We start from the raw sequence: 27,813 nt of genomic DNA on the forward strand, positions 1-27,813 counted from the left end.
AATTACACATTTTGATACAAATTTTACACAAGCATAATTAGTTTGGAGGATCTTCGTCTTCATCTAGTTCATCGTCTGAAGATGATATATTATATTGAAATTCATCTTCTGGTTCTGCATCTCCGACATCATAATCAAGATTTATTGGTTCATTTCTTTCATCTAAATCATTGAAAACCAGATCTTCAATGGTAGTCACCAATACAACATCATCATTTTCTGTTTGCAAAAGAGTCAGTTCTTTGTTCTCATATTCTCCTGCAATGTTTCCCCTCGGACTAACTTTTAAAACATTGAGCCATTCCTTCTTTGGTTTCTTTGTGTATGGGTAGGGAATATAGCAAATTTGATGCGCCTGGGAGACTGTTTAGGAATATCAACACAAATATGAGTTACACATATATATATTATCGACATTAAAAAATAATATATATATATATATGTACCTAGAATAAATGGTTCGTATTTATTATATTTTCTCGATGAAAGAACGTCTACGACGCCACTATTGCTCATCCGAGTGCCTCTACCCATAACAGGGTCATACCACTTACACTTAAAAAGTGTGATTCTTAAATTGACCATCCCCTCATACTCGAGTTCTATGATATCAGTTAAGGTCCCGTAGAAATCTGCTGCATGAGTGTAATTTTCACCTTTAACACAAACTCCATAGTTACAAATCTTTCGTCCAACACCATGATCACGTGTATGAAACAAGTAGCCTCTTGTAAAATACATTGGCCATGTTTTGACCTTGTTCAAAGGTCTATGCACTATCTCTTGAACCCAGGTAGAAAATGGATTTGTGGCGTTCCAGTAAAAAACCTGCATATATGTCACAATATATATATATATATATATTTATATTAGAATTATTTATAATATATAATAAAAACATTTTTAATAAGGATTATATAAAGACATACATATTCTTTAACCCATAAATGATATTCGTCAGCTCTTTTGGTGGAGAGTTCTTTTTCCGAAAGTCCTGGATATTTTGCACCAATAAAATCTTCGAACATACTATATATACAAGACCAACACAAGTATATGAGATTTTTTTGTGGATTATATATCTAATAAAGTTTATTTTACTTAATCGATATAAACTGAATTATATACCTCTCAATTGGCTGAAAATAGTCACAATTCCGTAAAACATATGCATGTGCGCATTGATAGTCTCTTTCCGACAGCCATATTTCATTCGTTTCTCCACTTGGACGGCTGATGTGAGTAAATATAGGAGGTACTCCAGGGACATGATATTCATGGGCTTCACCTTGATCAAATCGTGTTAACCTGACCGAATGAGAAAAGTAAATGACTTTCAAATAATTGATAACAGTTTATCTACCTTGATTGATTTTAGAATTTACCTTGATTTTGTTTGTATATTTGCGGCGAAGTAGTGCTCTGAGAAATAAGCAATCTCGTCATTGATATAAGATTCAACAATTGATCCTGCTGCATATCTTTTGTTCTTTGCTTTTCCTTTCAATTTTTTAAAAAACCTTTCAAAAGGATACATCCACCTATATTGGACAGGGCCTCCTAATTCAGCTTCGTAGGGGAGATGTATAGGCAGATGCTCCATCACGTCAAAAAATGATGGTGGAAAGATCTTTTCCAAATTGCATAGGATCAGAATTATGTTCTGTTTTAGAATTGGAATGCGACTTTTATGCAAAGTTCTCGTACATAAGTCCCGGAAAAATGCTCCAAGCCCTACAATATACAATGCAAAATATTGGGGTTAATTACTTTAAAATTACTATTAAATACTTCATAAATATAGGTATATATGAAATTAATTAATACCTGATAATGCAAGGTGGACGTTCCGGTCCAGGAGTTCTGCAAAGATAAATGGAAGTAGTCGTTCCATAAAAACATGGCAATCATGACTCGTCATGCCTGAAAACTTTCCATTTTCCATATCAGCACAACTAGCTAGGTCTGACGAATAGCCATCAGGAAATTTCACCGAATGTTTGACACATTCTAGTAAACTTGTTCTCGCTTCTTCTGTCAAAGTGTAGGGTGGGAAAGGAGCTTTACCATCACTATCAACATGTAATTGTGGCCTAGAACAGAATTTTTTAATATCCAATCTTGACATGATGTTGTATTTTGATTTACCCTTCACACTCATAAGAGTATACATGATGTTATCCAAAAAGTTCTTCTCTGTATGCATCACATCAATATTGTGTCGAAGATTAAGGTCCCTCCAGTAAGGCAGCTCCCATAATATGCTTAACTTATGCCAGTTGTGTTGCTTCTCATAGCCAGCAATCTTCTTTTCATGACCATTTCCACCAACGTCCTTGGTTTTTGGTGGTTTTACTTCATCCAAACGTTCGTAATAAACTTGCTCACCGGTCAACGACTGAGGTGGATACTCTCTCGAAGCATCTTTTCCCTTGAGGAAGTCTTTCTTATTCCTCTTTAATGGATGACCGTGAGGAAGAAATCTTCGATGACAATCAAACCAACACGTCTTCCTTCCATTAGGGAGATAAAACGACTTTGTATCTTCCTTGCAAACTGGACAAGACAATTTACCATGGGTTGTCCATCCTGATAACATGCCATACGCCGGAAAGTCACTTATCTTCCACATTAGCGCTGCCTTTAGATTAAAATTTTCATTCAAGGATACATCGTATACATCGACTCCAGTAGACCACAACTCTTTTAACTCCCAATCAAAGGTTGGAGGAAAATATCCAGACTAGCTCGCAGATGATTAGGCCTAGAATTCAAAATTGTAAGAAACAAGAACTCTTCGTTCATGCACATACCAGGGGGTAGATTGTATGGAGCCAAGATCACCGGCCACAATGAATGATTACGAGATATGCCAAACGGATTGAACCCATCAGTGCATAATCCAAGATAAACGTTACGGGGTTCTTCTGCAAATCGAGGATTTTGTTCTTGAAAATATTTCCACTTTGCCGCATCTGAAGGATGACACATTTCTCCCTCCTTTGATTTGTGCTCAGCATGCCATCTCATCGCCGCTGCAGTCTTGTGGCTCTGGTACATCCTCTTCAATCTATCAGCAATAGGTAGATACCACATACGACTGTATGGTACTTTGGTTCTACGTCGGGGATCCTTAGGCTTCCATCTTTGAGCACCACAAAACAGACAAGTCTTTTCCTTTTCGTCCTCTTTCCAGAAGATCATACAATTGTTAATACAAACATCAATTGTATAATATGGGAGACCTAAATTGCGCATTAATTTTTCCGTCTCGTAATGTAAACTGGTTGTCTGGTTTCCTTCTGGTAAATACTCATTCAACATTTCGCACACCGAATCCACAAACTTTTCACTCATATTATACTTCGCCTTATTTTGCATGACTCGAGCAGCTAACGATAATTGTGAGTGACCTTCATGGCAACCATCGTATAATGGATTTTTTGTGCCTTCTAACAAGTCGTAGAATTTCTTTGAATGATTATGTATTGGTTCTTCTACATTTTGAGTACTACCCTCATGATAGTTATCATCTAAACCCACATTATAACGAAATGCATCATTCACCATATCCACATATGGATTTTCTACCTCATTACCCACATCTACATTATCCACTTCTTGATCACTACTAACATAACTTGTTCCTATATCCATATTGATTTCTTCCCCATGTTTATACCAAATATAATAATCAGGCATAAATCCATTATTGCTAAAAAGATGATTCCAAATACTTTTTCCCGACATAAATTTATCGTTCTTACAACGACTACAAGGACAGTGGAACATACCCCCATTATTCTGTGCTAGAGATTGACTATTTGCAAATGTCATGAATTGCTCCATCGCCGTTGTAAACTCCGCTGAAAAATTGTCCGTCACTTCATCGAACCTCTTATACATCCACTCTCGAGAATTACTATAATTGTAATTCCCACTCATTATATAAGAATAATCAAAAGATTTTTTTTTTTCAAGATTTTTTCTTTTTCCTTTGCACAAATGTGTTTGTTTTGATCGAGTGAGGAGAGAAGAAGTGGTGAAACTCGTATATATAGAGGCAATTTTGGCGACTACCAAGCGACTAACAAAAATCAGTCGCATAATACAAGTATACCAACCTCCACACCAACCCCCAAACGAAATAAACGTGATTTTTAATATTGGCAGTTTACGACTACTGTACGACTACGTTACGACCCGCCGAAAATGTCGCGTAGTAGTCGCCAAATAACGACTACTAAGCGACAACCTGTACGACCCGCCGAAATTGTCGCCTAATTGGTGACTTGAATGCGTCTACCAAATTAGTCGTAAATGAGAGACTATATAACAACAAGGCTATGACTGCATTTATTATTCTATATATGAGTCGTAAGGTAGTCGTTAAATGGCGACTATTTTGACGACTAATGAGTGTTGTCGCGATTTACCAACTACGTTACGATCGTTTTTATTTAGTCGTAATATAGTGACTAAATAATCGCTAAATTTAGCGACTGAATAATAGTTGTAAAATATAGTCGGAAATAACCGGTTTTCTTGTTGTGAACAGTATTATTCTCATTAATTATTTGAATATGTGAATATCATATGAACTATATACGGTAGTTTTCAACTATACCACATTACCACATATTTAACTTGTTCAAAGTTTTATTTATTTATTTTGACATGTCATAATCATTAAAATGCAGCCAGTAGCTGAATCTTACTATATATTTCCCACCTTATTCTAATCAAAAATAAATTTATAATTATGTGAGTTAGTAACATGTTTCTTGTTGTAAGTATCTAGATGATTCGATTTGATTTTCTGGTATTTTACTCAATTATAGTCTTTGTATGTCGTTCCTTATGATTTATGAGTAATACATAGCAGATGTATATGTGTCTCTATGTACATCATAAACACTCTAGTAACTGGTTCAGAGTGTTTGCTTTTTCTATCCTAACTAGTTCAGATTAAATAATGGTTTTGATTGATAAGATAACTTGGAACAACGTATCTCTAAATAAATACAATAGAGATATGTAAGATTAAATAAATCAATTTCACGAATTTTCTATTGTTTTAACAGAAATAAGCATGATTAAATATGAAAGTTTGAATGATAAAAATTAATAAAATAAAGACGAGATTGATGAAGACAAAAGGCATGCAAATATGTGGGAGGGACATAGAGTGGGATTTGGTCGGCGGTCGACACGGCGCGTACGATCTTTGTAACATGCCCCGATTCACTGAAAGTGCTTCCTTCAGTTTGAGAATTATTGTGTTGCATTATTATATTTTTCGGTATAAACATTGTCTTTAATCTAATTGTTTTATTAAAAGTTTAAAAGTTAAAAAAGCAATAATATGCATTCATTTCTGAATATACACACAAATGAAATTTTGAACTCATACACTTTTTAAGTATTCATACATTTTTATTTCCTTTCTCTAGCAATCAATATCACATTTTTTGTGAAAAACAAAACTTTGCAAATTGCATTTTTTTTATTCACAAAAAAAAATAAAAGTTTGCAAATTGCATAAAGAAATAAACTTTCCGAAATGTCCGTTAGAACATTAATTCTCAACTCAAAATAGGAACACTAGCGGACATAACTTGGTTCCTTAACATTTTATTGCGCTAAAACTTGACGAGGATGAGTGCACCAATAACATCATAAATTTACAAATGGTTTTAAACTGATTCAAACAATTTTACTTAGTAAGACTCACAAGATTTTGATTCATGCTTTGAGATCAACCCGACCTCCGAAGTTCGAACCCGCTAAATGTCTTTAATTACTATTCACTTCAAAAAAAACACGATAACACAGAATTGGTAAACAAAAAAAGAACAACAGAACATAAAACGTTGGATGTTACATCTTCTAGTTGTAAAAAGCGAAGTTAATGCGTAGAGAATAAAGAGAGTACAATGAATGGTCAAGGCATTGCTAAAATCCATACACGTTTCATATATGTATATATGTTCTTTAAAGTTTCGTCACAAACATTTCTAGATTCTCTTCTCTTTTTTGTCCATCCACTATTGCAAAAGAAAATGATACTACAATTGCCACGATTTTACATTTTAATATAACAATTGAAAACGTGTTCAATTTATTTGGTTGAGAGAAACAAAGGGAAAAAGAAGAAACAAATTCGGAACCTTTATGGAAGGGAAGGATAGAAACTAGCATTTTTATGTACTTCTGTTTACCTAATATTGAAACCATACATTCGTCATCTCTTCTTATCTTCCCATGTTATTTGAATTTAGATTTAATATTCTACAAACATTTGAATCACGTTCACACATATGACGTCGTAAAAAGGATCCAATACTAAGAACAATAGATTCGCAAGAAAATTATATAGCAATTAGTATTTACTTATATAAATTTTACGAGAACCACTAATACATATATTTACTTAATAAGTGTCTTTTGAAAACTAAATATTTTTAATGACATAGCTAGTGTCAATGTTACGATTGATATTAATCTGTTATTGTCAGTAATCAGTACAAAACTGGGGACAAAATCCCGCGAGTCTTGAACAAATAAGACATACTGACATTGATAGATATAATTATGTGAAGATCATCGTCATATGCTAATTTTATTCTCAACCGAGGGAATATAAATCTTTAAGCATAACTATCCGACACTGCCTGTAATCCATGCATGCTATTATGATACCAGACCCGTAATCTCTAGCTAACCAGCTTTCCAAATATAATACACATGTGACATGACAACTAAAATTTTAATGTCTCTAATAATTAACATGCACCATGCAGATGTTTATATACAGTGATTATGACCATTAGGTTATTACTCTAGCTATTACTATCTTTAAGCATTAAATTCTTTTTTTTTTTTTTGACAAAAACATAGCAACAAAAATATTATATATTTGTGTAGAATATGCTAAGGTTTTATTTTTTTATACAAGAGCAAATTGGGTAATAACGTGATGAAGGCGACTCGAGCCAAACTCAAGTGGCAATCAACCCTTTGTAATTGTAAAAGATGATAAATAAGAACAGCTTTTATGGAACTAAAGAATGGAAGGAGTAAAACTCTTGTTCTTATTCACAATGTCTCAACGAGGTTACATATATATATATGGTACAAAGACTTAGAGAAAACCGACTAAGACAAGGAACAAGGCCGATGGGCCTATGTCCGATGGACCGTACACGGATGAGCCGTACATGGCCCGGTTATGGAATCCACCATCCAGTGTTTTACAACACTCCCCCTTGGATGACATAACCGTGCATGGAAAGGAGAGGATCCATGTAATGCGCTTGGGGACGCTGCCTCATTAAAACCTTACCAGGAAAACCCAATGGAAAAAAACCTTGGTGAAGAAAAAAGAGTACAGCACGCATTACTCCCCCTGTTCCAAGCATCACTCTAAGTCCTTAAGCCTCCGCATTCCAATCTGGTGCGTGAGCTTCCTGAATATTGTTGTCGGCAATGATTTGGTGAAGAGATCGGCTGAGTTGTTGCATGACTGAACTTGTACCACTTGAACTTCTCCGGCCTTTTCCAGTTCGTGTGTGAAGAAGAACTTGGGTAGTATGTGCTTTGTCCGATCTCCCTTAATGTAACCTTCCTTGAGTTGTGCGATACATGCCGTATTATCTTCATAGATTACGGTTGCTTCGTTATTGTCGTCCATGCCACTATCGGTCCGGATGTGTTGCGTCATGGACCGTAACCACACACAGTCACGGCTGGCTTCATGTATTGCTAGGATCTCTGCATGGTTTGAGAATGTGGCCACGATGGTCTGCTTCATGGACCGCCATGAGATTGTTGTACCACCGTGCGTGAATACGTACCCGGTTTGAGACCTAGAGTTGTGTGGATCCGATAAGTAACCTGTATCAGCAAAACCAACTAAACCATCTTTGTTATAGTTAGTATAATATAAACCAAAATCCGTCGTTCCTTGCAGATAACGCAGGACATGTTTAATACCGTTCCAGTGCCTTATAGTCGGACAAGAACTAAATCTTGCTAGGAGGTTCACGGCAAAACATATGTCCGGTCTAGTGTGGCTAGCCAGGAACATTAACGCTCCAATTGCACTGAGGTATGGCACTTCAGGTCCGAGAACTTCTTCATCGGCCTTCTTTGGACCAAATGGATCTTTATCCAAGTCTAAGCTTCTAACAACCATTGGGCTGGTCAATGGAAGAGCTTCGTCCATATTAAACCTCTTGAGTACCTTTTCTGTATATGCCTTTTGATGCACAAGGATTCCATTATTTATGTACTCAAGCTGTAGCCCCAAACAGAATTTTGTCTTGCCTAGGTCTTTCATTTCAAACTCTTTCTTGAGATATTCTACTGTTTGGGAAATTTCACCAGAAGTTCCAAGGATGTTTAAATCATCCACATAAACTGCTATTATAACAAATCCTTTGTTTGCAAACTTCTTTATAAATAGACATGGACTGATTAGGTCATTCTTATAGCCTTCTTTAGCTAAATATTCACTTAACCGGTTATACCACATTCGACCACTCTATTTCAGTCCATAAAGGGATTTGTTCAGCCTAATGCAGTACTGTTCTCGAGAACCATTCTTATCTTTGAGCTCAAAATCCTCTGGTAATCTCATATAAATTTCATTATCCAGTGGACCATATAAGTATGCGGTTACAACATCCATTAACCGCAAATCCAGTTTTTCTCTTATAGCCAAACTTATTAAGTACTGAAATGTTGTTGCATCCATCACAGGGGAGTATGTCTCCTCATAATCTATGCCTGGTCTTTGAGAGAATCCTTGTGCTACAAGCCGTTCTTTGTATCTCACGATTTCATTCTTCTCATTTCTTTTCCTTATAAAGACCCACTTATGTCCAACTGGTTTAATTTCAGGTGTTATCCTTAAGATCGGACCAATCACACTTCTCTTCTTTAAAGAGTTTAACTCCACGTCAATGGCTTCTTTCCACTTTAGCCAATCTTTACTTTGAGTGCACTCTAATATAGACGTGGGTTCATGATCCTCATTTATCTCAAGTGCTACCTTGTATGCAAATATTTCATCGATGTCGACATCTTTACGGTTCCATTTAATCCAGACATGATATAATTTATTGAGATCTCATTATTATCAATACCTTCAGGACCTTGAGGTTCAGCGTCCCAAACCTCATTTGGTACCTTAGGACTTGTCGCGGCCATGTTTGTATTTTCTTTAATTCCCTTAACCTCGTTCTGTTTTGCACCTTTAGACTTCCGAGGGTTCTTATCTTTGGAACCTAATGTTCTACCTCGTTTTAAATGTGGTTTAGACTCTGTAGCAACTTGATTATTGTGTTCCTTCTGAACATCAATACGTACTGGTGCATTACAAGCTGGTATGTACGATTTTGTTACTCTCTTTAGGTCAGCAAAGGAATCTGGCAATTGTATAGCTAGCTTTTGCAAATGTATAATTTTCTGGACCTCTGCATCATAGGCTAGAGTCCGAGGATCTTGCCAATTCAAGGAAGTTTGATTCCATGTTATTTTTTTAACCAGCTTACTAGTCTCTCCACCCAACATAGGGAATTCGGATTCTGTAAATTGACAATCCGCGTATCTGGCCTTAAATAAATCTCCTATGTTGGCTCAAGATATTTTATAATGGTGGGAGACTCATATCGAACATATATTTCCATCCTCCTTTGAGGCCCCATCTTTATTTTCTGTGATGATGCAATCGGTACATAAACGACACATCCGAATGTCTTTAGATGGGATATGTCTGGCTCATGACCCATTAGTAATTGGGATGGCGAATATTTATTCTCACTAGATGGCCTGATGCGTATAAACTCTGTTGCATGTATTACTGTGTGTCCCCAAGCCGACATAGGAAGTTTCGACCTTAGGAGTAATGGTCAAGCAATCAATTTGATCCGTTTAATGAAAGATTCAACTAATCCATTTTATGTATGGACATGTACCACAGGATGTTTCACACTTCCCCTCATGGACATACAACATTCATTAAACGCTTGGAATGTAAATTCACTAGCATTATCAAGACATATAGTCTTAAGTGGAAAATCTCTTTAATTACTTTGCCTGCTGATGGCCTTATAATGAGTTTCCCTTGTGTACATGCTACACACGTGAGATTTTTAGGGATAACTCGTCTCTCTTTAAGAGTGTGCCCATTTGAATTTAATATCAGCATACACATCATGTTAGAATTCGGATGGCCAATCCGGTCATGCCTTAAAGTGAATTATTCATTGAACATCTTGTTCATTGCCAAATTAGCTTCTATCATATTTATCTTAGCATGGTATAAACCAGTGGCTAGTGCAAGTATAGCTTCTAGGACCTTCTTATGTCCATTTACAATTTCGGTAATGTATAGAAATTCTTTGCTACCTTCACCCTTTGTTTCAATATGATAATCATTCAACCGAATGTCTTTAAAGCTCAATAAGCTTCTCTTAGAGCTGGGTGAGTACAAAGCATCACTTAGTTCAGGATGTGTGCCTGGCCGTAGCCTTTAAACTTGCTATACCCTTATTATGCTAATATTGGCATTTTTCATAATGAGATTATGCAAAACATCTCTTATCCTTCAAAATTGTGTGGCTTAATCCACTATCCACCACACTTATATTCTTGTCCTTAGCCATTTCCAATAATGGACAAGAATTTATGTTTTTAAACTTTTAAAGTAGTAAAACAAACAAGTATATATATTGAAGGAAATAAAATAATTGAATTTAAACCAAAATAATATTCCAAAAATAATAATTCAATCAAATGCAAAGCATAAAATATAAAATTAACCCAATACAACTTTTGAGTTTAATTATCGTCTTTTAAACAATCGGATGTTTCATAGTCCAACTTGGTCATCATTCTCATGGTCAAAGTCACCCTTCCCATCGAGATGCACCAAATTGTCTTCTGGATTTTTCTTCAAATTCTCTTGATAGAGATCAATAGGATGCTCAACTTTTTGCCCATCTTGTTTCAATGATTCGGCATACAAACAGGAGATGAGACTTGCATATGTTTTAAAACCTCTTTCACGAATTTTCTGCTGAAGTAGTATGTCATTAGTGTGAAAGGTTGAGAGTGTCTTCTCTATCAAGTCCTCATCTGTAACCTCCATTCCACATAATTTCAATCTTGAGGCTATCTTAAATAGCTCTAAATTATACTCATCCATGGATTTAAAATCCTGGACCCTTAGGGTTTTCCAATCGACTTGAGCCATTGGTAGGAGCACCATCATTTGGTGTCCGTATTTGTTTTTCAACTCTGTCCAAAGCTCAAAAGGATCCTCAATAGTGAGGTACTGACTTTTGAGGCTCTCATCCATATGATGGCGTATATACATAATCGCCTTATACTTATCTCCTTTAGAACAGTTATTATCATCCTCAATGCATTCGCAAAGCTCCTTTGATTTCAAGTAGATCTTAGTATCCAATGCCCATTGTAAATAATTATCGCTAGAGGCGTTAAGGGCTGTGTACATGAGGTTGTTGAACTTTGTCATCTACAATGCAAAACATACATCCGAGCATTAGCATGCGGTATTTGAGACCGTACCGTGCAACAATTTAAGGCCATGCGGTATTTGAGACCGAACCATGCCAAACACTTAAATGTCATACGGTATTTGAGACCGAAACATACCGTTATTATACTCAATTTTCGTGGCTTATCATGCATGAGAAATAACAAAACAAACATAGAAAGCAGCATGCAAATATTTCCTTTTATTAACTTCCTTTTCTAACTAGGATTTCTTTTTAACAAAATTTCCTTTTCTTAAACTTCCTTTTTCTTAAAACAGGATAATGACGAATATTTAGGAAATATTTTCTAGACCTTTAAGATAATGACTAGAATTAAATTGGAAATTATCCTAAATTTTGATTTCATGCAAGACATAGAACAGGTTCGATTTTAGCAGCCTAGAACAAACTCTTATGTGATTCGATTTTAGGCTTCTAGTTCTAGGGTTCTTATGCAATCAAACTCAAGCAATCAATCATCAATAAACAACCAGATTTTAGGGTTCATGTAAACGGTTCTATGCTCTTTTATACTAGGTTCGATTTTTAACAATCCTAGAAACAATATCTATGCAGCCGATTTTATACTTTCTTATTCATGATCCGATTTTTAACAATTATGCATGCAGCACATCAAACAATCAACAACAAGCAATTCAACCTGATTTTAATCATAATATAGTTGGTGCAATTGCAAGCAAACTAAACAGCCTTAAGCCTTACACAATCCGATTTTAAGTTTTAGGGTTTTAGGAAAATAAGAACTTGTTTGTTGATTGTCTACTTTTAGGATTAGGGGTTCTTATAGATTAAGTACCAAATTCGATTTTATAGGTTTTAAGAAGGTTTGATCATAGTTTACCTTCCACCGTTTGGGATCTGACTGGATATGAATCGGGAGCTAAAGACCTTGGTTTTAACCTTGCTTGATTCCCGAACAGAACTTACCCCGGACCACGAACCTCGAACAAAACTCCAACAAAACTTTGTTCACGAACTGATTGTCGAACAGGAGCTTCCACGAACAAGAATTGAATCACGAACAGATCACAAGTCCGAACAGCCGCTAAGTCTACAAACGAACAAGGGAAGAAGTAGGCAGCGGTTTTAGGGTTTTGGTGGAAGGAGGATGAACGTTGGTGGTTAGGGTTTTAAGGTTTTACTGAGCTGGATCTTTAGAAACGATCGTGCTGATAACGTGTTATGGAACTAGAGAATCGAAGGAGTAAAACTCTTGTTCTTATTCACAATGTCTCAACGAGGTTACATATATATATGGTACAAAGTCTTAGAGAAAACCGACTAAGACAAGGAACAAGGCCGATGGGCCTATGTCCGATAGGCCGTACACGAATAGACCGTATATGGCCCGGTTATGGAGTCCACCATCCAGTGTTTTACAACACAGCTAACAAAAGTCAGCGTTAGATTGTTTGTTGGCAAGACGACAATAAAAATAAATAAATGTTTGGCACCTTCCAAGTTCTACTAATTTTGTTGTTAATCCACCAATCACGGATCTTAATGTTTGCTGTTATAATCTTCAAAAAATAATATATTAAAATAACTAATCAGCAGTTAACTAGTCAAATATATTAATCGATTGTTAATTTAGCTAATGATCGGGTTTACAGGAAAAGAAAACTACTTATATTAGATACCACAATTTAATTATTAGATACTGTATAGTAGTTAGTTATCATAGGATAAACCATTATTTCCAATGCTACATGGTACACCGTTAATTTTGTGGTTACAATGTAAATAAACCTCACACTACTAGAAAAAAAAAATACAATTGTAACGGATAGTAAACGATATTGACATTTTAAATCTGTAATTATGCTAATGGTTAACAAAAGAAAAACGTAATAATGCTTTTCTACTATTTTAGAAAATATGACTTAATTATTTATGTTTTTACGTGTTTAAATTGATTGGATATATACTATGCATGTGTTATAAAAAATAGCTAAAATATAACAACACATCATTATTCATTAGTTTGATATTTAAAAAAAAAAATCTTTTTACGAGTATCATTCTAACTAATTCTCATTTAGCTAACTAAAGTGACGTTAAACTTATGTGTTATTCTATTGTCACATATTTCGTCAAGCTCAATATACCTCTATAACAAATTAACAACTCGACTAAATGTGGTTTACCCTTTTTTGAAAAAATTAACCAACATAAACCGAATTTTACAAAATTATATCAATTTTTTTAATCACTATTCAAATCGAAGCGGTTTTTATATTGAATTTTAGACATATACCTCAACCGAAGAAACCAATAACGAATTGATGCGAACCGAATTTTTTGTTCGGTTATATTCAGTAGGCGTATGCTAACCGAATTACCCAAAAATTCAGTTATTCCATACGAACCAAACCGGTTGAACTTAATTTGCAGGCCTATACTGTAAGGTGTTTTTTTGAAGACTAATTTGAAGGCAAACATAATTTTTTCACAATAACACATTTCTCTAAGCCCAATTGCAATTCTATCATTGGATCAAATATAGGACTAGGAGCAGAAAAAGCCTTATATATATTGTGTGTCTTGTGGCCTATAACATTAGTACATTTTTTTTTTGGACAAAATAATATACAGTACATATGTTGTAATTTATAATGTTTTGTTCATCTTATAGCATAGTTATATGTATACTAATCACTCCACTTATGTCAGATATACTGAAAATCTTTTAACATTTAATTTTTTAATGAATACAAGAATAATGATATATAAAATTAAGAAAATTCTCAAAAAATAATATGTCAAATATTTAAATTCTCAATCTTTTTGAAAACTCTAAAATTATATGCCAAGAATATGTATTTGCTATATATACCAATTTTTATAAACATAAATTAAATATAAAAGATTAGTATGTCGGAAAACATCTAAAAAACATTACTTCCAAAAATAATACTAGTATATTTCTTTAATTTTGAAGAAATTATTCTATTTTTGAATTGAACTTTATTACAAGAAAAAAAAAATTCTAAAACCAATTATCTTTACATTTTCAAAGTACAAACCATAGTCCATATAATAACCAATTCGACAGAACCAGTTTGTCAGAGATTATGATGGTACCATTGTCTTTTCTTTTGTCATTTACAAAAATCACCAGATATTTCTCAATTATGACTTTTATCAGAGAAAGTTGTATTTTTCTTGTCCATTTTTTATTTTTATCGAAATTGGCAAGAAAGAACCAGGGAGGACAAAGATAGAAAAGGGAAGCAAAATACAGAAAGGATCCAGCCTGGAATTTGTCAGAGAGACAAAAAGCTGAAACCCCAAACCGAAAAGGATAACTAATTATATTCTCCACCTCACTCTTCATCACCACCTTGGGACCTCATAACTCATAATGCTCTTTCCCATTTTCTTCTGTTTTTTTTTTTTTTTTTGTTCTTTCATTATATTATTTTTGTAATAATATTTCACTCAATAAAATTGATCCAATCACATTCCGTTCATGAAGTTTTTATTTTATTCGTATAATAACTGGTAGTAATTAGCAAAACAAAAACATTTTAGTATTGTGGGATTTACTAGTATCATTTATATTTTAATTAAATCGGTTTAATCAATACAAAAATTCGACGATTATGATAACCCATTAACTTGTCTCGATTTTGGTTTAACATATTTCTAAATCCAATTGACGCCTAGGCAAAATTTGGTTTCAAAATTACTTGAAATGTAAACTTTGGTATGATACAAAACAATAATAATTAGAAGCGTTTCAACATTTTAATGAATATTTGTTTTCTCAAATAAACAAATCTCCGGAAAAGAATAAAACAACAGATGGAATCCAAAAGAAAAAGAGAAAAAAAACAAGTCAGATAAAAAATCCAACAACCCCTAAAATAGAAGAACTGTGGAAACGTAAAGAAGAAGGAATCATCTCTGGTTCGATATCAACAAAACCCTAGAAAAATACATCAAACCCTCAAATTATATTTCAATGCTGAAGCATCATCATCACCAAAGCCATTACCACCATCAAAAGATTAGTGAATCCAATGCTCCTAGAAGCCGCTGATGAGATCTTCTGTGGCCTGGAAACAACAAAAGAAAATAATTAAAATCAAGAACGTAACAATAAAAAAATGTGAGTTGTTGAAAAAGTTGTGTCTTCTTACTTTTGTAGTTTTTGGAGAGCACCACAGTAAAGAACATTGTCTGGGTGTCCGAATTCGGTTTTGTTGTTTTCGTCTGGATTAACCACTCTAACGTAAGTTTCTTGTCCAAGATACCAAGAATCAAGATTCTCTGTTCTTAGATTCCAAGCTCCAGGGTTGTCCAAAGATATCAAGATCGCTGACCATGCTCCTGGATACACCTGACAATATCACACAAAGAACAAACTCAATTATCAAAACAATGAAGACCTCAATTTGCTTTGTTTGCATTTGTGTTTGCATTTGACTTAATACCTGAATAGTCGAGCGGGCGATACCATCCCATTTGTTGTAAGTTCCTCTACTGTTCTCAGTCCACTCTCCATAATCCATACTGCAAACAAGTAAAAGATTTCAAGAAACAGTTATTTACAATGCCAACTTACCAAGAAATCGATAAAAAATGCAGAGACTTTGCAGTCTAACTAAACTCACCCGACGACAAAGAAGGCGTAGCCACTCATGTGATAGCTTTGCATCTTAGTGTCATTGTTTTGAAGAACGACTTCCATGAATCCACGATAGGTACCATTGATAATCGAAGTCTCAACTTTAGGCGGTCCAGTTAAAGGTCTTTTAGGGAAATCAAGCTTGTACACTCCTTTAACTTTGAGCTTATCAGCTAGTCTAATAGGAGTAGAAGGATTCTTAAACGATATGCCATTAAGAGTTGTTTTTCTCTTCCCATTGATCATCACTGGTGGCATATTCCTCAGAACGTAGACATCAGTTACATTGATAGAACCGTATTTAAAAGAGCCTTGTGGGTTAGGTCGTGCACCACTTGCTGATACATTCCATCTGCAACAACAACAACAACAACAACGTTTGATTTAAGCCTTTTAAAGGATAAAATGTTTGAACTTAATGAAACTACAAGAACCAAAGAACCAACCTGATGGATCTTGCTTGGTTCATGGAGAAAGTCTTGTCAAATTCATCTTGTGGTCCAGGTGGTAAGTGACCTTTAGCTTTACCTTTAGAGTTGGTATAGTGTAAGATTCCAACTCCAGTGACTCTTCTCCATATGGTTTGATTTACAACCCGAGCACTCGCTACAATGTAGTAATCGGCGCTCGCGTTTTGATCCATTGTAACCAAGAAGGAGAAAGATTGACCAACATGAATATCCAAACTTGTGTAGTTTTGTTGAACTGTGTAGGATCCTTCAGATTCCGCAAGAACTAAGTTGTGACCTTGAATCCTAAAGTTCAAACTCGTCGAGATTCCAACATTTGACACTCGAAGTCTATAAGTTTTACCTGTTATTGTCACACCTCCATTAACAATCCTAGAAAACAAACTCTTGGATATAGACAAAAAGCTGACAATACTCACCAGGGTGTACTGTAATAGTTTCGAAGTCGATCCCATCAGCGACAAGAGTATCATTGTATCGGTAAGGTCCTTTACCGTTAATGAGAACACCATCAGGCATTCCAAGATGTTTACCATCATCTAAAGCCTTCCTCAAAGCCTACATTTTCACACAATCTTACCAAATGTTGGAAACAAACTTCTCAAAATGTTAATAAGCTTGAAGAAAAGGCGAAAACTATACTAACCGTGTGGTTCCTTGTGTACCAATCACCAATCGCAATGGTAATATCGCCGTCTGGAGTAGAGAAAGGGACTGGAATAACCGATCTAGGATTGACAATGAAGGAGCCAAAACCACCAGCAGCTCTTTGGAAATGGAGTGATGGGAAGTAGAAGAAACTCCCAATCTGGTCCTTAACTTGAAACTCATAAGTCCAATTCCATTTTGGTGGGATTGGACAATTGGTTCCTAAAACTCCATCTTGCCATGAAACACGTCTCTGTTGGATTCCATTCCTGTAAAACAAACAAATACACATTCACTAAAGCTTTCTTCTTTCTTCTTTCGTCTTCACCACAATGTAAAAAGTCTCTTAAAAGACAAAAAAACTCCAATATCCTTACCAGTGAAGAAGAAGTCCCTCATCCAATTTGTTTCTCACATTAACGACCAGATTCTCATTGGTCGTAACATTGATTGTAGGACCAGGAAACTTTCCATTTATAGCAATGACCTGATAACATAATTAAAAAGACAAGTTAGAACCCTAATTGTGTGTGTGTTTAGATCTATACTATTCACTTTATCCTACAGTTGGATCTGAAGTTAAAAAAGACTCAAACTTTTCTTACTCTAAAGGCAAAAAAAACATTCATTCAGGTAGAAGTTAAGTAAACTTTGGATACATCTAGAACAAAACACTTTTACATTGTCCATTGATGAAATTGAAGCAAAAAAAAAAAAAAAAAAAGATTGAAACTTTTTTGGAGAAATCTGAAATTAAAGAACACCCACAAACAAAGATAGAAACTTTATCAAGAATCAATTGATAAATCTCTTTGCCATTAATAGTAACCTAAAAGTTAGATCTTTTAGCTGAGTGAAATCTTAAAGTAAATCTCTAAGAAATTAAGGGCTTTTCAAAATGTGGAAGCAAAACCAATAAAGTCCAAAACTTTGATTAAACCAAGTTCAAAAACTGAAACCCCAAATCGTAAATCCAAAGAAACAGTAACAGAAATCTAAAGATCTAGAAAAAGAAAGAAACCTGTTGAGGAACACCAAGTGGAGAAGCAGTAATGTAGGAGACTTCGAAGTTATAGAAAGAATAAGGATCTGCAGCTAAGCAGAGACTTATGCTCATGAAGAACAGAAGAAGCAGGATCTTGAACGAATCCATTGTTTTCTTGTTCTTTGCTTTTGCTTTTTTTTTGTTTGTTTGTTGAGAAGCAAAGCAACGAACAATGTGTTGAATTTGGGTTTGGGGTTTTTAAACAGATTTGTTTAAATCTCTGAGTTGTGAATTTACATTATCAGATTGGGGGAAAAAGGAAGTGAGAAGTGGGGAGAAACTAGAAGCTATAAAGGAAAGAGAAGCAGAGGACACAGAGATAGAGACAGAAGAGAACGGCTATAATTTCCTTAGGTTGCTTGCCTTAATTAATTAATTTCTTTCTTTATTATTATTATGTTTTTTTTTTTACTATTATTTTACCAGAAATAAAGCCGCACAACGCGCCTGTAAATTTGCCTAAATGCGTAGATAAAAACGAAAAATTAAAAATATTATAATTCTATGAGGTAGTTAGGTTTTTAAGAAATTATATTTTTATTCTATCGATTTGAGCAAATTTAATACTAATATCTACTTGTAATATCAGTGAATCGTTGCTAATCTTGTTAGGTTTTTTAAGAAAATTTTTTTTCTATTTGAGCAAATATAATAATATATATGGGAATAGTTGCTAAACTTTAAACTTGGTGTATCAACATTAATACTTATATTTACCACTAGCCAAATTATATTGTGCAAAATGGTATACAAATATTATTGTATAGTTTGATCAAAATAAATTCTGAAACCCAGAAGAGAATATGTAGTTTCGCCACCTGGGTTCGAATAACATTGATCAAAAAGGTTCAAAATTTAACATAGTTTTTCTCGATCCTAGGTTGAACCTAGAAAGTTTTTAGGATCACTCCTAAGTTATAAAAAAAAAATGTGTAGTTTCACGAACTAATAGTATTTGATAAAAATTAATTATACATATATAGTTAATTAGTTATGTGTCATAAATTAAACTAACATGATGTTGATTTTGAATAATGTATATGTTATTTGGTTAAAATTTGAGTGAAACCATATTAATATTAACCTCACATTCCATCCAATTGAAGCTCTAATAATTATTCAAATTTTTAAAAGCAATTAGTTATTTAATTAAAATAAATAATAAAGTGAAAAATACCCTAAATCAAATTATTTGAGTTTGTTAAGACAATCATTTATTACTTTAGCATCTTATATTCGAATAACATTTTCATACTTTTCTTTAAATAGTACTAAATTACTGAATTTAATCATTTTATAGATACCTTATCCTCCATTACAGAAATTTAATCTTCTTTTTGTCGGTGAACATAAAATTTATGAACACTTGAAAAAAAAAAAAAAAACAAACAAAGCCAACGGATATAATGATAATAGTACTGCATGATGACAGCAAGAAAGAATGGCTCCCATATGGTTGACAATTTTTTATATTCTTTTTCATTTTCCACCGAAATATTTTTTTTAATATATTTTATTAGCTGTAAAATTTCCATTCATAGACCATAATTTGTTTTCTTATAAAAAATATTCCAACGCGTATTTTCAGATTGATGATTTAGCTAACAAATTTACACTGATTGTGGAGAATTATTGTTAAGAAATAATGATGCATTGTTATAATATATATGATGACTTTAAAAAAAAAAAAATTGAGTTAGAAATTTGTCGGTTTAGGGAAGTGCATTTTGTACGCAATAATCACATGCTGCTCGCGTGCTAACTTTAAGCTTATGTTAAAATAAATAAAATTAACAAGTAACTTTACAGTTACATTACTGTATTAATATTTTGATTAATGTGAAGATTTGATACTTGACTGGTTTGATTTGACCAAAGGCATCTCTCAGGTCAGGTCAGAAAGAAAGAGATAAGATTATTATTATGAGAGGCGCAACGCAACGGTGGGCTACTCCGAATGTGCCACGTGACACTGCTGCCAGCCAAAACGAAAGAGATCCTTCTAATTTTGACGTTTGTTTTTTTTTCTTACAAAACACCAAATTGTACGTTTTAGCTTACAAGAAGAAAAAAAAGCTAGTTTTAATTTTCGTCTATGTTGAAGTATATAAAATGCATGTTGTTGACGGATGATAATATAAAAACATCCCAGGTTCTGTTCAAAAGAAAATATATTAAAAAAAAATTGAAATTTTATCCATCATCCATGTTTATGAGTTATGACATTTGTATAGGATCCACATATTTTTTGCATTCATTTTTTAATTTCGTATTAAACCTTGTATATCTCGACATTTTCTAATTGCATGATCAAGATAAAATTTATATCTCCAACGTTTTGTTTTCAAGCTTATCGTTCTGTAAAGACCTTCTTAAGTTATGTACTAACGTGTAATAACTTTCTAAGAGTAATTCTTAGTCACACCAATTTTAGATTATGTTTTAATTTCATCACGTCATGTTGTAAAAACAGTGAATTGCCAAAACGTCCAAAGACATATTGCAAAAGAGTGTCGGTATACATTCGTAACCAAATTAGTACGTTTGATTTAAAACCTTGTAATCGCATATATTCAACATAATTGAATTTGAACGTATTTTCAATATTTAATGATTAAAGTATCCTTCAATTTTACCCCAAAAAAAAAAAATCAGAATTGTGGAAAGAAAACAAATACAGAACTAGAAAATTCGTTAACCTATATATAAAACACACAGTCATTACCGGTTCCATCCTAACATTTCTGTCTACATTAATGAAATTAAAGAAGAAAAAAACCATTTTTGCATCGAGCTATTCTATTTCTAACATTGAGCAGTTGTAATAAATTAATAATAAACCTGCCAACTAGTTGAACATGTGTAAAGTAATTACCAACAGCTAACTTTTGCTAAAGATTGGTGTGTGGTAGTTGAATTAATCATCCCAACGAATTTAGTTATTTAAAATTATAAATAAATAAAAATATAGTTACTACAACGGCTAGTTCACTTTGTTGTTTGTGCAAATTCTTTCAGCGATCCAAGAATCATCTGGAAGTATCTTCAGTTTTACGATAAGCATAACTAAGTTACTGATCAGTGATCACATGTTATGTAATTTGCAGTGAAAAAATTTTCAAAAAAAAAAATTTGCAGTGAAAAAAAAAATTTACCATGAACATTGCAATATATAACACAGTTTTAACCTAGAAAGGAGCATTACCATATTTCACTTCATCAACAAAAAAAAGAAAACATATTTCACTTCACACCCATCATTTTATTATTGTCTAAATCTTTTATTATTTGCCAGATAATAATTTGCCAAGTGTGTTTAGAACTATATAGATTATGCATATTACATAGACACGTATAGTTGGATCAAGTTGACAAGTTGGGAGGACACACGTTGATGTGACCCCGGACTACGGACGTGAACCACGGACGTACGGACGGAGCAAACCCAGCGGAACGATTCGAAAAGTACGACTCGGTTGGGCCGTGAGCGGATGGAATCGGCGGTCGGAGTGATGTACGGAAGGAAACGGCACAAAGGAACGACAAGAACGGACGGAGAGAGACTCGCGAGGAGATGCTCGACTCGTTTGTCTCTCGGATAGATGGAGATAGACGTGGAATGAGGTAGCGACACACAAGGGATGGATCTCCTTGCGATACGGCCAAACTAGTAGCTAACGAACCCGGTTCGTGCAGCTTCTAGGGTTTCGTTTCAATCACTGAAAACGAGAGAGAAGGATAACTTCTGGTTCTTAATTCTTAATAGTCTGCCTTACATGATAGGGTCTAGGCCCTTTATATAGGGCCGCTTACATAGAGGAACTCTCAAAACCCTAAACACGTGGGTGGAGATAAAACGCAGCGTTCAAGACATAGTTTTTAAAAGAGAAATAAAACTAAGGATAGAATGGCCACGCGGCCGAAGTGGTCCATGGCCATGCACTAGGGTCCATAGCCTCGTTAAAACCCCCTTGGTAAACCACGTAGGGACAAACCCAAGGTGGGAAAAAGAGTACTACTTTCCCTAATGACTTGGAGGTCTTCACCCTTGTGAGATGGTGAAGACCGTTAGAAGAGCCTCGGTTGGCTGCTCGTCGGGTCGGTTGGGCCCGCGGTCGAGTTCCGCTTGTTCCTGGACGAAAGCTTGGACAAAGATGAGGCACTTCTTCCTTGCGGTCCTAGCTGCGGTCCGGCTCCTTGTCGTAGCTCCGGGCATCAGGTTCGGTGCTTGGGTTGAGGGCCGTTTACTTCCGGACGCAGTCGCGTCCATGGTTCCTTGCGCGCTCCGGTCCTCGTCCGTGTCCGTATGCTGGTCATCGTCCCGGGTTCCATCATTCCCTCCCCCTTGGAAAGGTTTTGCCCTCAAAACATCTTCCTCGGTACCTACATCAAACGGGGCCAAGTCAGAAACATTGAATGAGGTCGAAGTCAAATACTCACCGGGCAGTTCAAGGCGGTAGGAATTGTCGTTGATCCTCTCGACGACTCGGAAAGGTTCATCTCCGCGGGGGCTCAGCTTGTCCTTCCTCTTCTGCGGAAACCGTTCTGGCCGTAGGTGCAACCAAACCCAGTCGCCTTCCTTGAAAACCATGGTCTTCCGGCCCTTGTTGGCTGTCCGCGCATAGTGTTCGGTACGCCGCTCTATGTTGGCCTTCACTTCCGCATGTAACTGTTTGATAAGCTCGGCCTTGCTCGCGCCATCTTGGTTCACTACTTCTCTGGGCGGCAAGGGTAACACGTCCATAGGAGTCAGCGGTTTAAAGCCATAAGCGATCTCGAACGGCGATTTCTGGGTGGCCGAGTGCGTGGCAAGGTTGTAGGCGAACTCCACAAATGGAAGGCATTCGACCCAAGTCTTCCTGTTACTGCCGATGGTGGTCCGCAGTAGTGCTCCGAGGGTGCGGTTAACCACCTCTGTTTGGCCGTCCGTCTGCGGATGGCACGCGGTCGAGTACAACAGCCGCGTTCCGAGTTTTCTCCATATGGTCCTCCAGAAATGGCCGAGGAACTTGGGCTCGCGATCGGACACAATGGTACGGGGGAGGCCGTGTAGCCGCACTACTTCTCGGAAGAACAGGTTGGCGATGTGCATGGCATCGTTGGTCTTGTTGCACGGTATAAAATGGGCCATTTTGGAGAAACGGTCCACGACCACGAAAATAGCGTCCTTCTTGTCGCACGGTGGTAGACCAAGGACAAAATCCATAGATAGGTCAACCCACGGACTTGATGCGATCGGAAGGGGTGTGTACAGGCCATAGGGACGCGTGGTGGACTTGGCCGTCCGGCACATAATGCAACTACCGCAGAATTTCTCCACCATGCGCTTCATCTTAGGCCAATAGAAGTGCTCCTTCAGGATGGCCATTGTTTTGGCTACGCCATAGTGTCCCGTGAGCCCTCCTCCATGTGCTTCCCTCATTAATAACTCCCGCATCGATCCGGCCGGGACGCACAGGCGCCTCTCCTTGAATAGGAACCCGTCATGTACAAAGAACTTGGTATAGCTTCCTTTACCATGTTCCTGGTAGCACTCAGCGAAGTCCGGGTCCAAACCATACGCGTCCTTGATGTGCTCAAACCCGAGGATCCGTGCGTCCATGGTGGTGATCAGCGTATGGCGCCGTGAAAGTGCGTCGGCCACAACATTCTCCTTGCCCTTCTTGTACTTGATGACGTAAGGAAAGGTTTCGATAAACTCCAGCCACTTGGCGTGCCTCCTCTTCAGGTTGGTCTGGCCGCGCAAGTGCTTCAACGTCTCATGGTCGGTATGAATGACGCACTCCTTGGCCAATAGATAATGTTGCCAAGTCTCCATCGCGCGGACTAAGGCGTACAGCTCCTTGTCGTAGGTTGGGTAATTGAGCGTCGGTCCGCTGAGCTTCTCACTGAAGTAGGCAATAGGCTTGCCTCCTTGCGTTAATACGGCTCCAATGCCCACTCCGGACGCGTCGCACTCCACTTCAAAGGTTTTGCTGAAATCCGGTAAGGCCAATAGAGGCGCGTGTGTCAGCCGGTGCTTGAGCTCGCGGAAGGCTGCTTCTTGGGCCGGTCCCCACTTGAACTCAACGCTCTTCTTTATGGTGGCGGTAAGTGGTGCAGCTACCGAACTGAAATCCCGCACGAACCGCCTATAGAAACTGGCCAGGCCGTGAAAGCTCCGGACTTGACTGATATTGGTCGGGGTCGGCCACTCCTCAATGGCCTTGATCTTGTCATTGTCCACCTTAAGCCCCTGCGCACTTACAACAAAGCCTAGGAAAACTAGCTCGTTAGCTCCAAACACGCATTTCTTAAAGTTAGCGTACAGTTTGTTCTCCTTAAGAGTGTCCAAGACCAAGGACAGATGTTCTAAATGTTCCTCAAGGCATTTACTATAAACAAGGATGTCATCAAAGTAAACAACCACAAATTTGTTGATATAGACCCTAAGGACATGGTTCATCAGTCTCATAAAGGTGGAGGGAGCATTAGATAGACCGAATGGCATTACCAACCATTCGTACAAACCTTGCTTGGTTTTGAACGCGGTTTTCCACTCATCTCCTTCTTTCATCCTCACTTGATGATAACCACTTTTAAGGTCTATCTTGGAGAAGATGGCGGAACCGCTGAGTTCATCAAGCATGTCGTCTAGGCGCGGAATGGGATGGCGGTACTTGATGGTGATGTTGTTTACTGCCCGGCAATCCACGCACATACGCCATGTCCCGTCCTTCTTAGGTACCAGCAAGACTGGCACCGCGCACGGACTAAGGCTCTCTTGGATGTATCCTTGCTCCATGAGTTCGGATACTTGGCGTTCAAGCTCCTTGGCCTCTTCGGGATTCACGCGGTAGGCAGGACGGTTCGGGAGCTGGGCTCCGGGTACAAGGTCGATCTGATGCTCAATGCCGCGAAGTGGTGGTAGACCGTGCGGTAATTCATCCGGAAACACGTCCTGGTATCGTCGTAGGAGCGGTCTGATCATGGCCGGGACGGCGTCCTGCTCCGTACCTATACTCACAACATCCTTAAAGACCATCAATAAGACTTGACAAGTGGAGTCACTAAGTGATCTCCTAACCGTGCTAGCATTAATCAAGAAGTTCATTTTAGTGCTCGGTTCCTTAGACATTTTCGATTGCAGCTCACAAACTTGTGTGGGACTCAATGGTTTTAGGCAAATACGCTTATTATCATGCACAAAGGAGTATTGGTTGGTGTGGCCACAGTGAGAGGTCCGCTTATCAAACTGCCAAGGACGCCCCAAAAGGAGGTGGCTAGCTTGCATCGGAACCACGTCACACAAGACTTGGTCTTTATAGGGGCCTACACTAAACGGGACCGTGACCTGTTCGGTGACTGGGACCACGGCCTTGTCATTCAACCATTTGAGTTTGTAGGGTTTAGGATGGTTTGTGGTACCAAGAGAAAGTTTCTTGACCATGTAGGAACTTGCCACATTTGTGCAAGATCCACCATCAATGATCAAGCCACAAACCTTCCCACTTACAGTGCATCGCGTGTGGAATATGTTGTCCCGCTGGTGCGTATCGTCCGGACACTGGCTAGTATTAAGGACCCGTCGGATCATAAGCAGCTCTCCCTCGTCAGGCTCGGCGACGGCTTCCTCGACCTCCTTAGCATCGTTCGGCTCGTCAGGGTCGTTGTCGTCCTCGGATTCAAGCTCCCCCGACGCGGTAATGGTCATGGTACGCGGATTGGGACAATCTCGGGCGTAGTGGCCTCGACCTTGGCACTTGAAGCATATTATGTCTCGGCTACGTCCTTCGGTCGGTTGCGGCCTGGGGTCGGTACGCGAGTCCTTGTTCTGGTCTCTTGGTTTGAACCGTGAGTCAATGGTGACGGCCTTGGACTTCTCTTGTCCGCGGTGCCCTCCCGGTCTAGGGGACGAGTTTGGCGACCAACTAGGCGTTCCTTGAGCGCGAGAGCGGTGGACGGTGTTGGCCTTCCTCTTGATCTGCTGTTCGACTTGCATTGCTAGGTGCAAGAGTTCATCGAACGAGTTGTACGATAAACGTTCTACCTTCCGCGCAATGCGGTCTTGTAGTCCGTCCAAGAACTGGGCCATCAATCCTTCTTCGCTATCTTCGACCTCCAGCCGGTTGCGAAGATGCTCGAACTCTTCATAGTAGTCCTCAACGCTCTTGGCTCCTTGGGACAGCTTGCGGAACCTTCGCTGGAGCTCGCGGTGGTACAGCGGTGGCACGTACCGGCGTCTCATCTCGTTCTTCATGGCCTCCCAATGCGGTAAGGCGCGTTCCCCGTTCCTCCTACGGTCAGCTTCAGAACGATCCCACCACGTAAGGGCATGGTCCGTGAACTGGGCGGCTGCATAGGCGATCTTCTTGGGTTCGGGGTAGTTGTAACAGGCGAATATATGATCCATCCGTCCCTCCCAGTCGAGATATGCCTCCGGATCAACTTTTCCGGCAAACGTAGGGGCCGTGAGTTTGTGACCCGGTTCGACCGGACGGTAGGGTTGATCGTCCTCATGCTCGTCCCTACGTCGAGGGCGCCTACCTTGGTAGGGTGGGCCATCGTCTTCTTCGGACGTCCCTCCTGGATCCGGTTCATAGCGTCGTTGGCGATCTTGGACAGGTGGTCCACGAGCCGCGGGTTGCCGTTGCCCATCCTCGATCCGTTGTAGCCGGTTCCCTAGCTGGGCTAGTTGAGTCCGGATCTCGGCTAAGACTGCCCCGATTTCAGGGGGTGGAAGCGGCTCTCCAGGTTGTGCGGCCATATCAGCTGTACGGACGGCGGTGATTGTACGGACGGTGGCCGCGGTACGGACGGCGGCCAGGTACTGTTCGGATGGTGGTCTACGCAGTGGCTGGTTGGAGAAGTGATACCAGCGGCGGTCAGTAGTGGGTACTGCGGCGGTTGATAAGTCCTCCGGCGTACGGTCGTATCGGACGGTAGCAATCGGTTCCGTCGGTCGATCCGTGACGCGTGTCCGTTCAGAAAAGATCCTACACAAAGAATAAACGCGTGGGTTCTCTGTTTGATAGGTTCAACAAATCGGACAAACCTTGGACAGCTAATGACTAGAAAAAGGTAAAGTAAAAAGCAAAAGTAAAAGCACTACAAGACAACCTAAGACTAAAACAAAAATGGACCTCACGCGCTGGGACTCTACTCGCTACACGTGGCCTTTAGGCCACCACTAACAACGACCAAGCAAAAGAACACAACTTTATGGATCTAAACTACCTAGCGAAGAACACCTCAAGAACACTAAAGACCTAGCAAGAACAAAACCTTATACAAACGGACTAGTTCCTAAACAAGACTCAAACTTGACCGTACAAGGACGTAAGGGAAGGAAAAATACGACCTTGTGAGGAACTTTCGGCTCTGATACCAACTGATGTGACCCCGGACTACGGACGTGAACCACGGACGTACGGACGGAGCAAACCCAGC

General features: G+C 38.0%; 2 protein-coding genes and 1 pseudogene across 2 annotated transcripts; all 3 read right to left on the minus strand.

Annotated features, from left to right (window-relative positions):
• Positions 1-37: 37 nt before the first annotated feature.
• LOC147940309 (uncharacterized) lies at positions 38-3,258 on the minus strand (annotated as a pseudogene).
• A 7,618-nt stretch (positions 3,259-10,876) lies between these two features.
• Positions 10,877-11,545, minus strand: LOC147940310 (uncharacterized). Its single transcript, XM_087461253.1, has one exon. The coding sequence runs from the start codon at positions 11,543-11,545 to the stop codon at positions 10,877-10,879; it is 669 nt and encodes a 222-aa protein (XP_087317379.1).
• Positions 11,546-15,316: 3,771 nt separating this feature from the next.
• On the minus strand, positions 15,317-18,765 carry LOC104707532 (monocopper oxidase-like protein SKU5). Its single transcript, XM_010423905.2, has 9 exons — positions 18,361-18,765; positions 17,717-17,826; positions 17,338-17,608; positions 17,111-17,249; positions 16,668-17,034; positions 16,208-16,573; positions 16,028-16,106; positions 15,734-15,933; positions 15,317-15,649 (listed from the first exon to the last, which is right to left on the minus strand). Exons 1-9 carry the CDS (start codon positions 18,490-18,492, stop codon positions 15,553-15,555), a joined length of 1,761 nt encoding a protein of 586 aa, XP_010422207.2. The 5' UTR covers positions 18,493-18,765; the 3' UTR covers positions 15,317-15,552.
• Positions 18,766-27,813: the final 9,048 nt, after the last annotated feature.

The sequence above is a fragment of the Camelina sativa genome, chromosome 8, assembly GCF_030686135.1.
Source record: "Camelina sativa cultivar CO46 ecotype springtype chromosome 8, ASM3068613v1".
Classification (NCBI taxonomy): domain Eukaryota; kingdom Viridiplantae; phylum Streptophyta; class Magnoliopsida; order Brassicales; family Brassicaceae; genus Camelina; species Camelina sativa.

What these genes read in the sequence shown, in the direction of transcription:
- LOC104707532 (XM_010423905.2), bottom strand. Translation starts at nt 18,492, where the DNA reads ATGGATTCGTTCAAGATCCTGCTTCTTCTGTTCTTCATGAGCATAAGT. An exon ending in TACGCCTTCTTTGTCGTCGG is followed by an intron (nt 16,107 to 16,207) that starts GTGAGTTTAGTT and finishes ACTTGTTTGCAG; the next exon opens with TATGGATTATGGAGAGTGGA. An exon ending in GCTCTCCAAAAACTACAAAA is followed by an intron (nt 15,650 to 15,733) that starts GTAAGAAGACAC and finishes TGTTGTTTCCAG; the next exon opens with GCCACAGAAGATCTCATCAG.
- LOC147940310 (XM_087461253.1), bottom strand. Translation starts at nt 11,545, where the DNA reads ATGACAAAGTTCAACAACCTCATGTACACAGCCCTTAACGCCTCTAGC.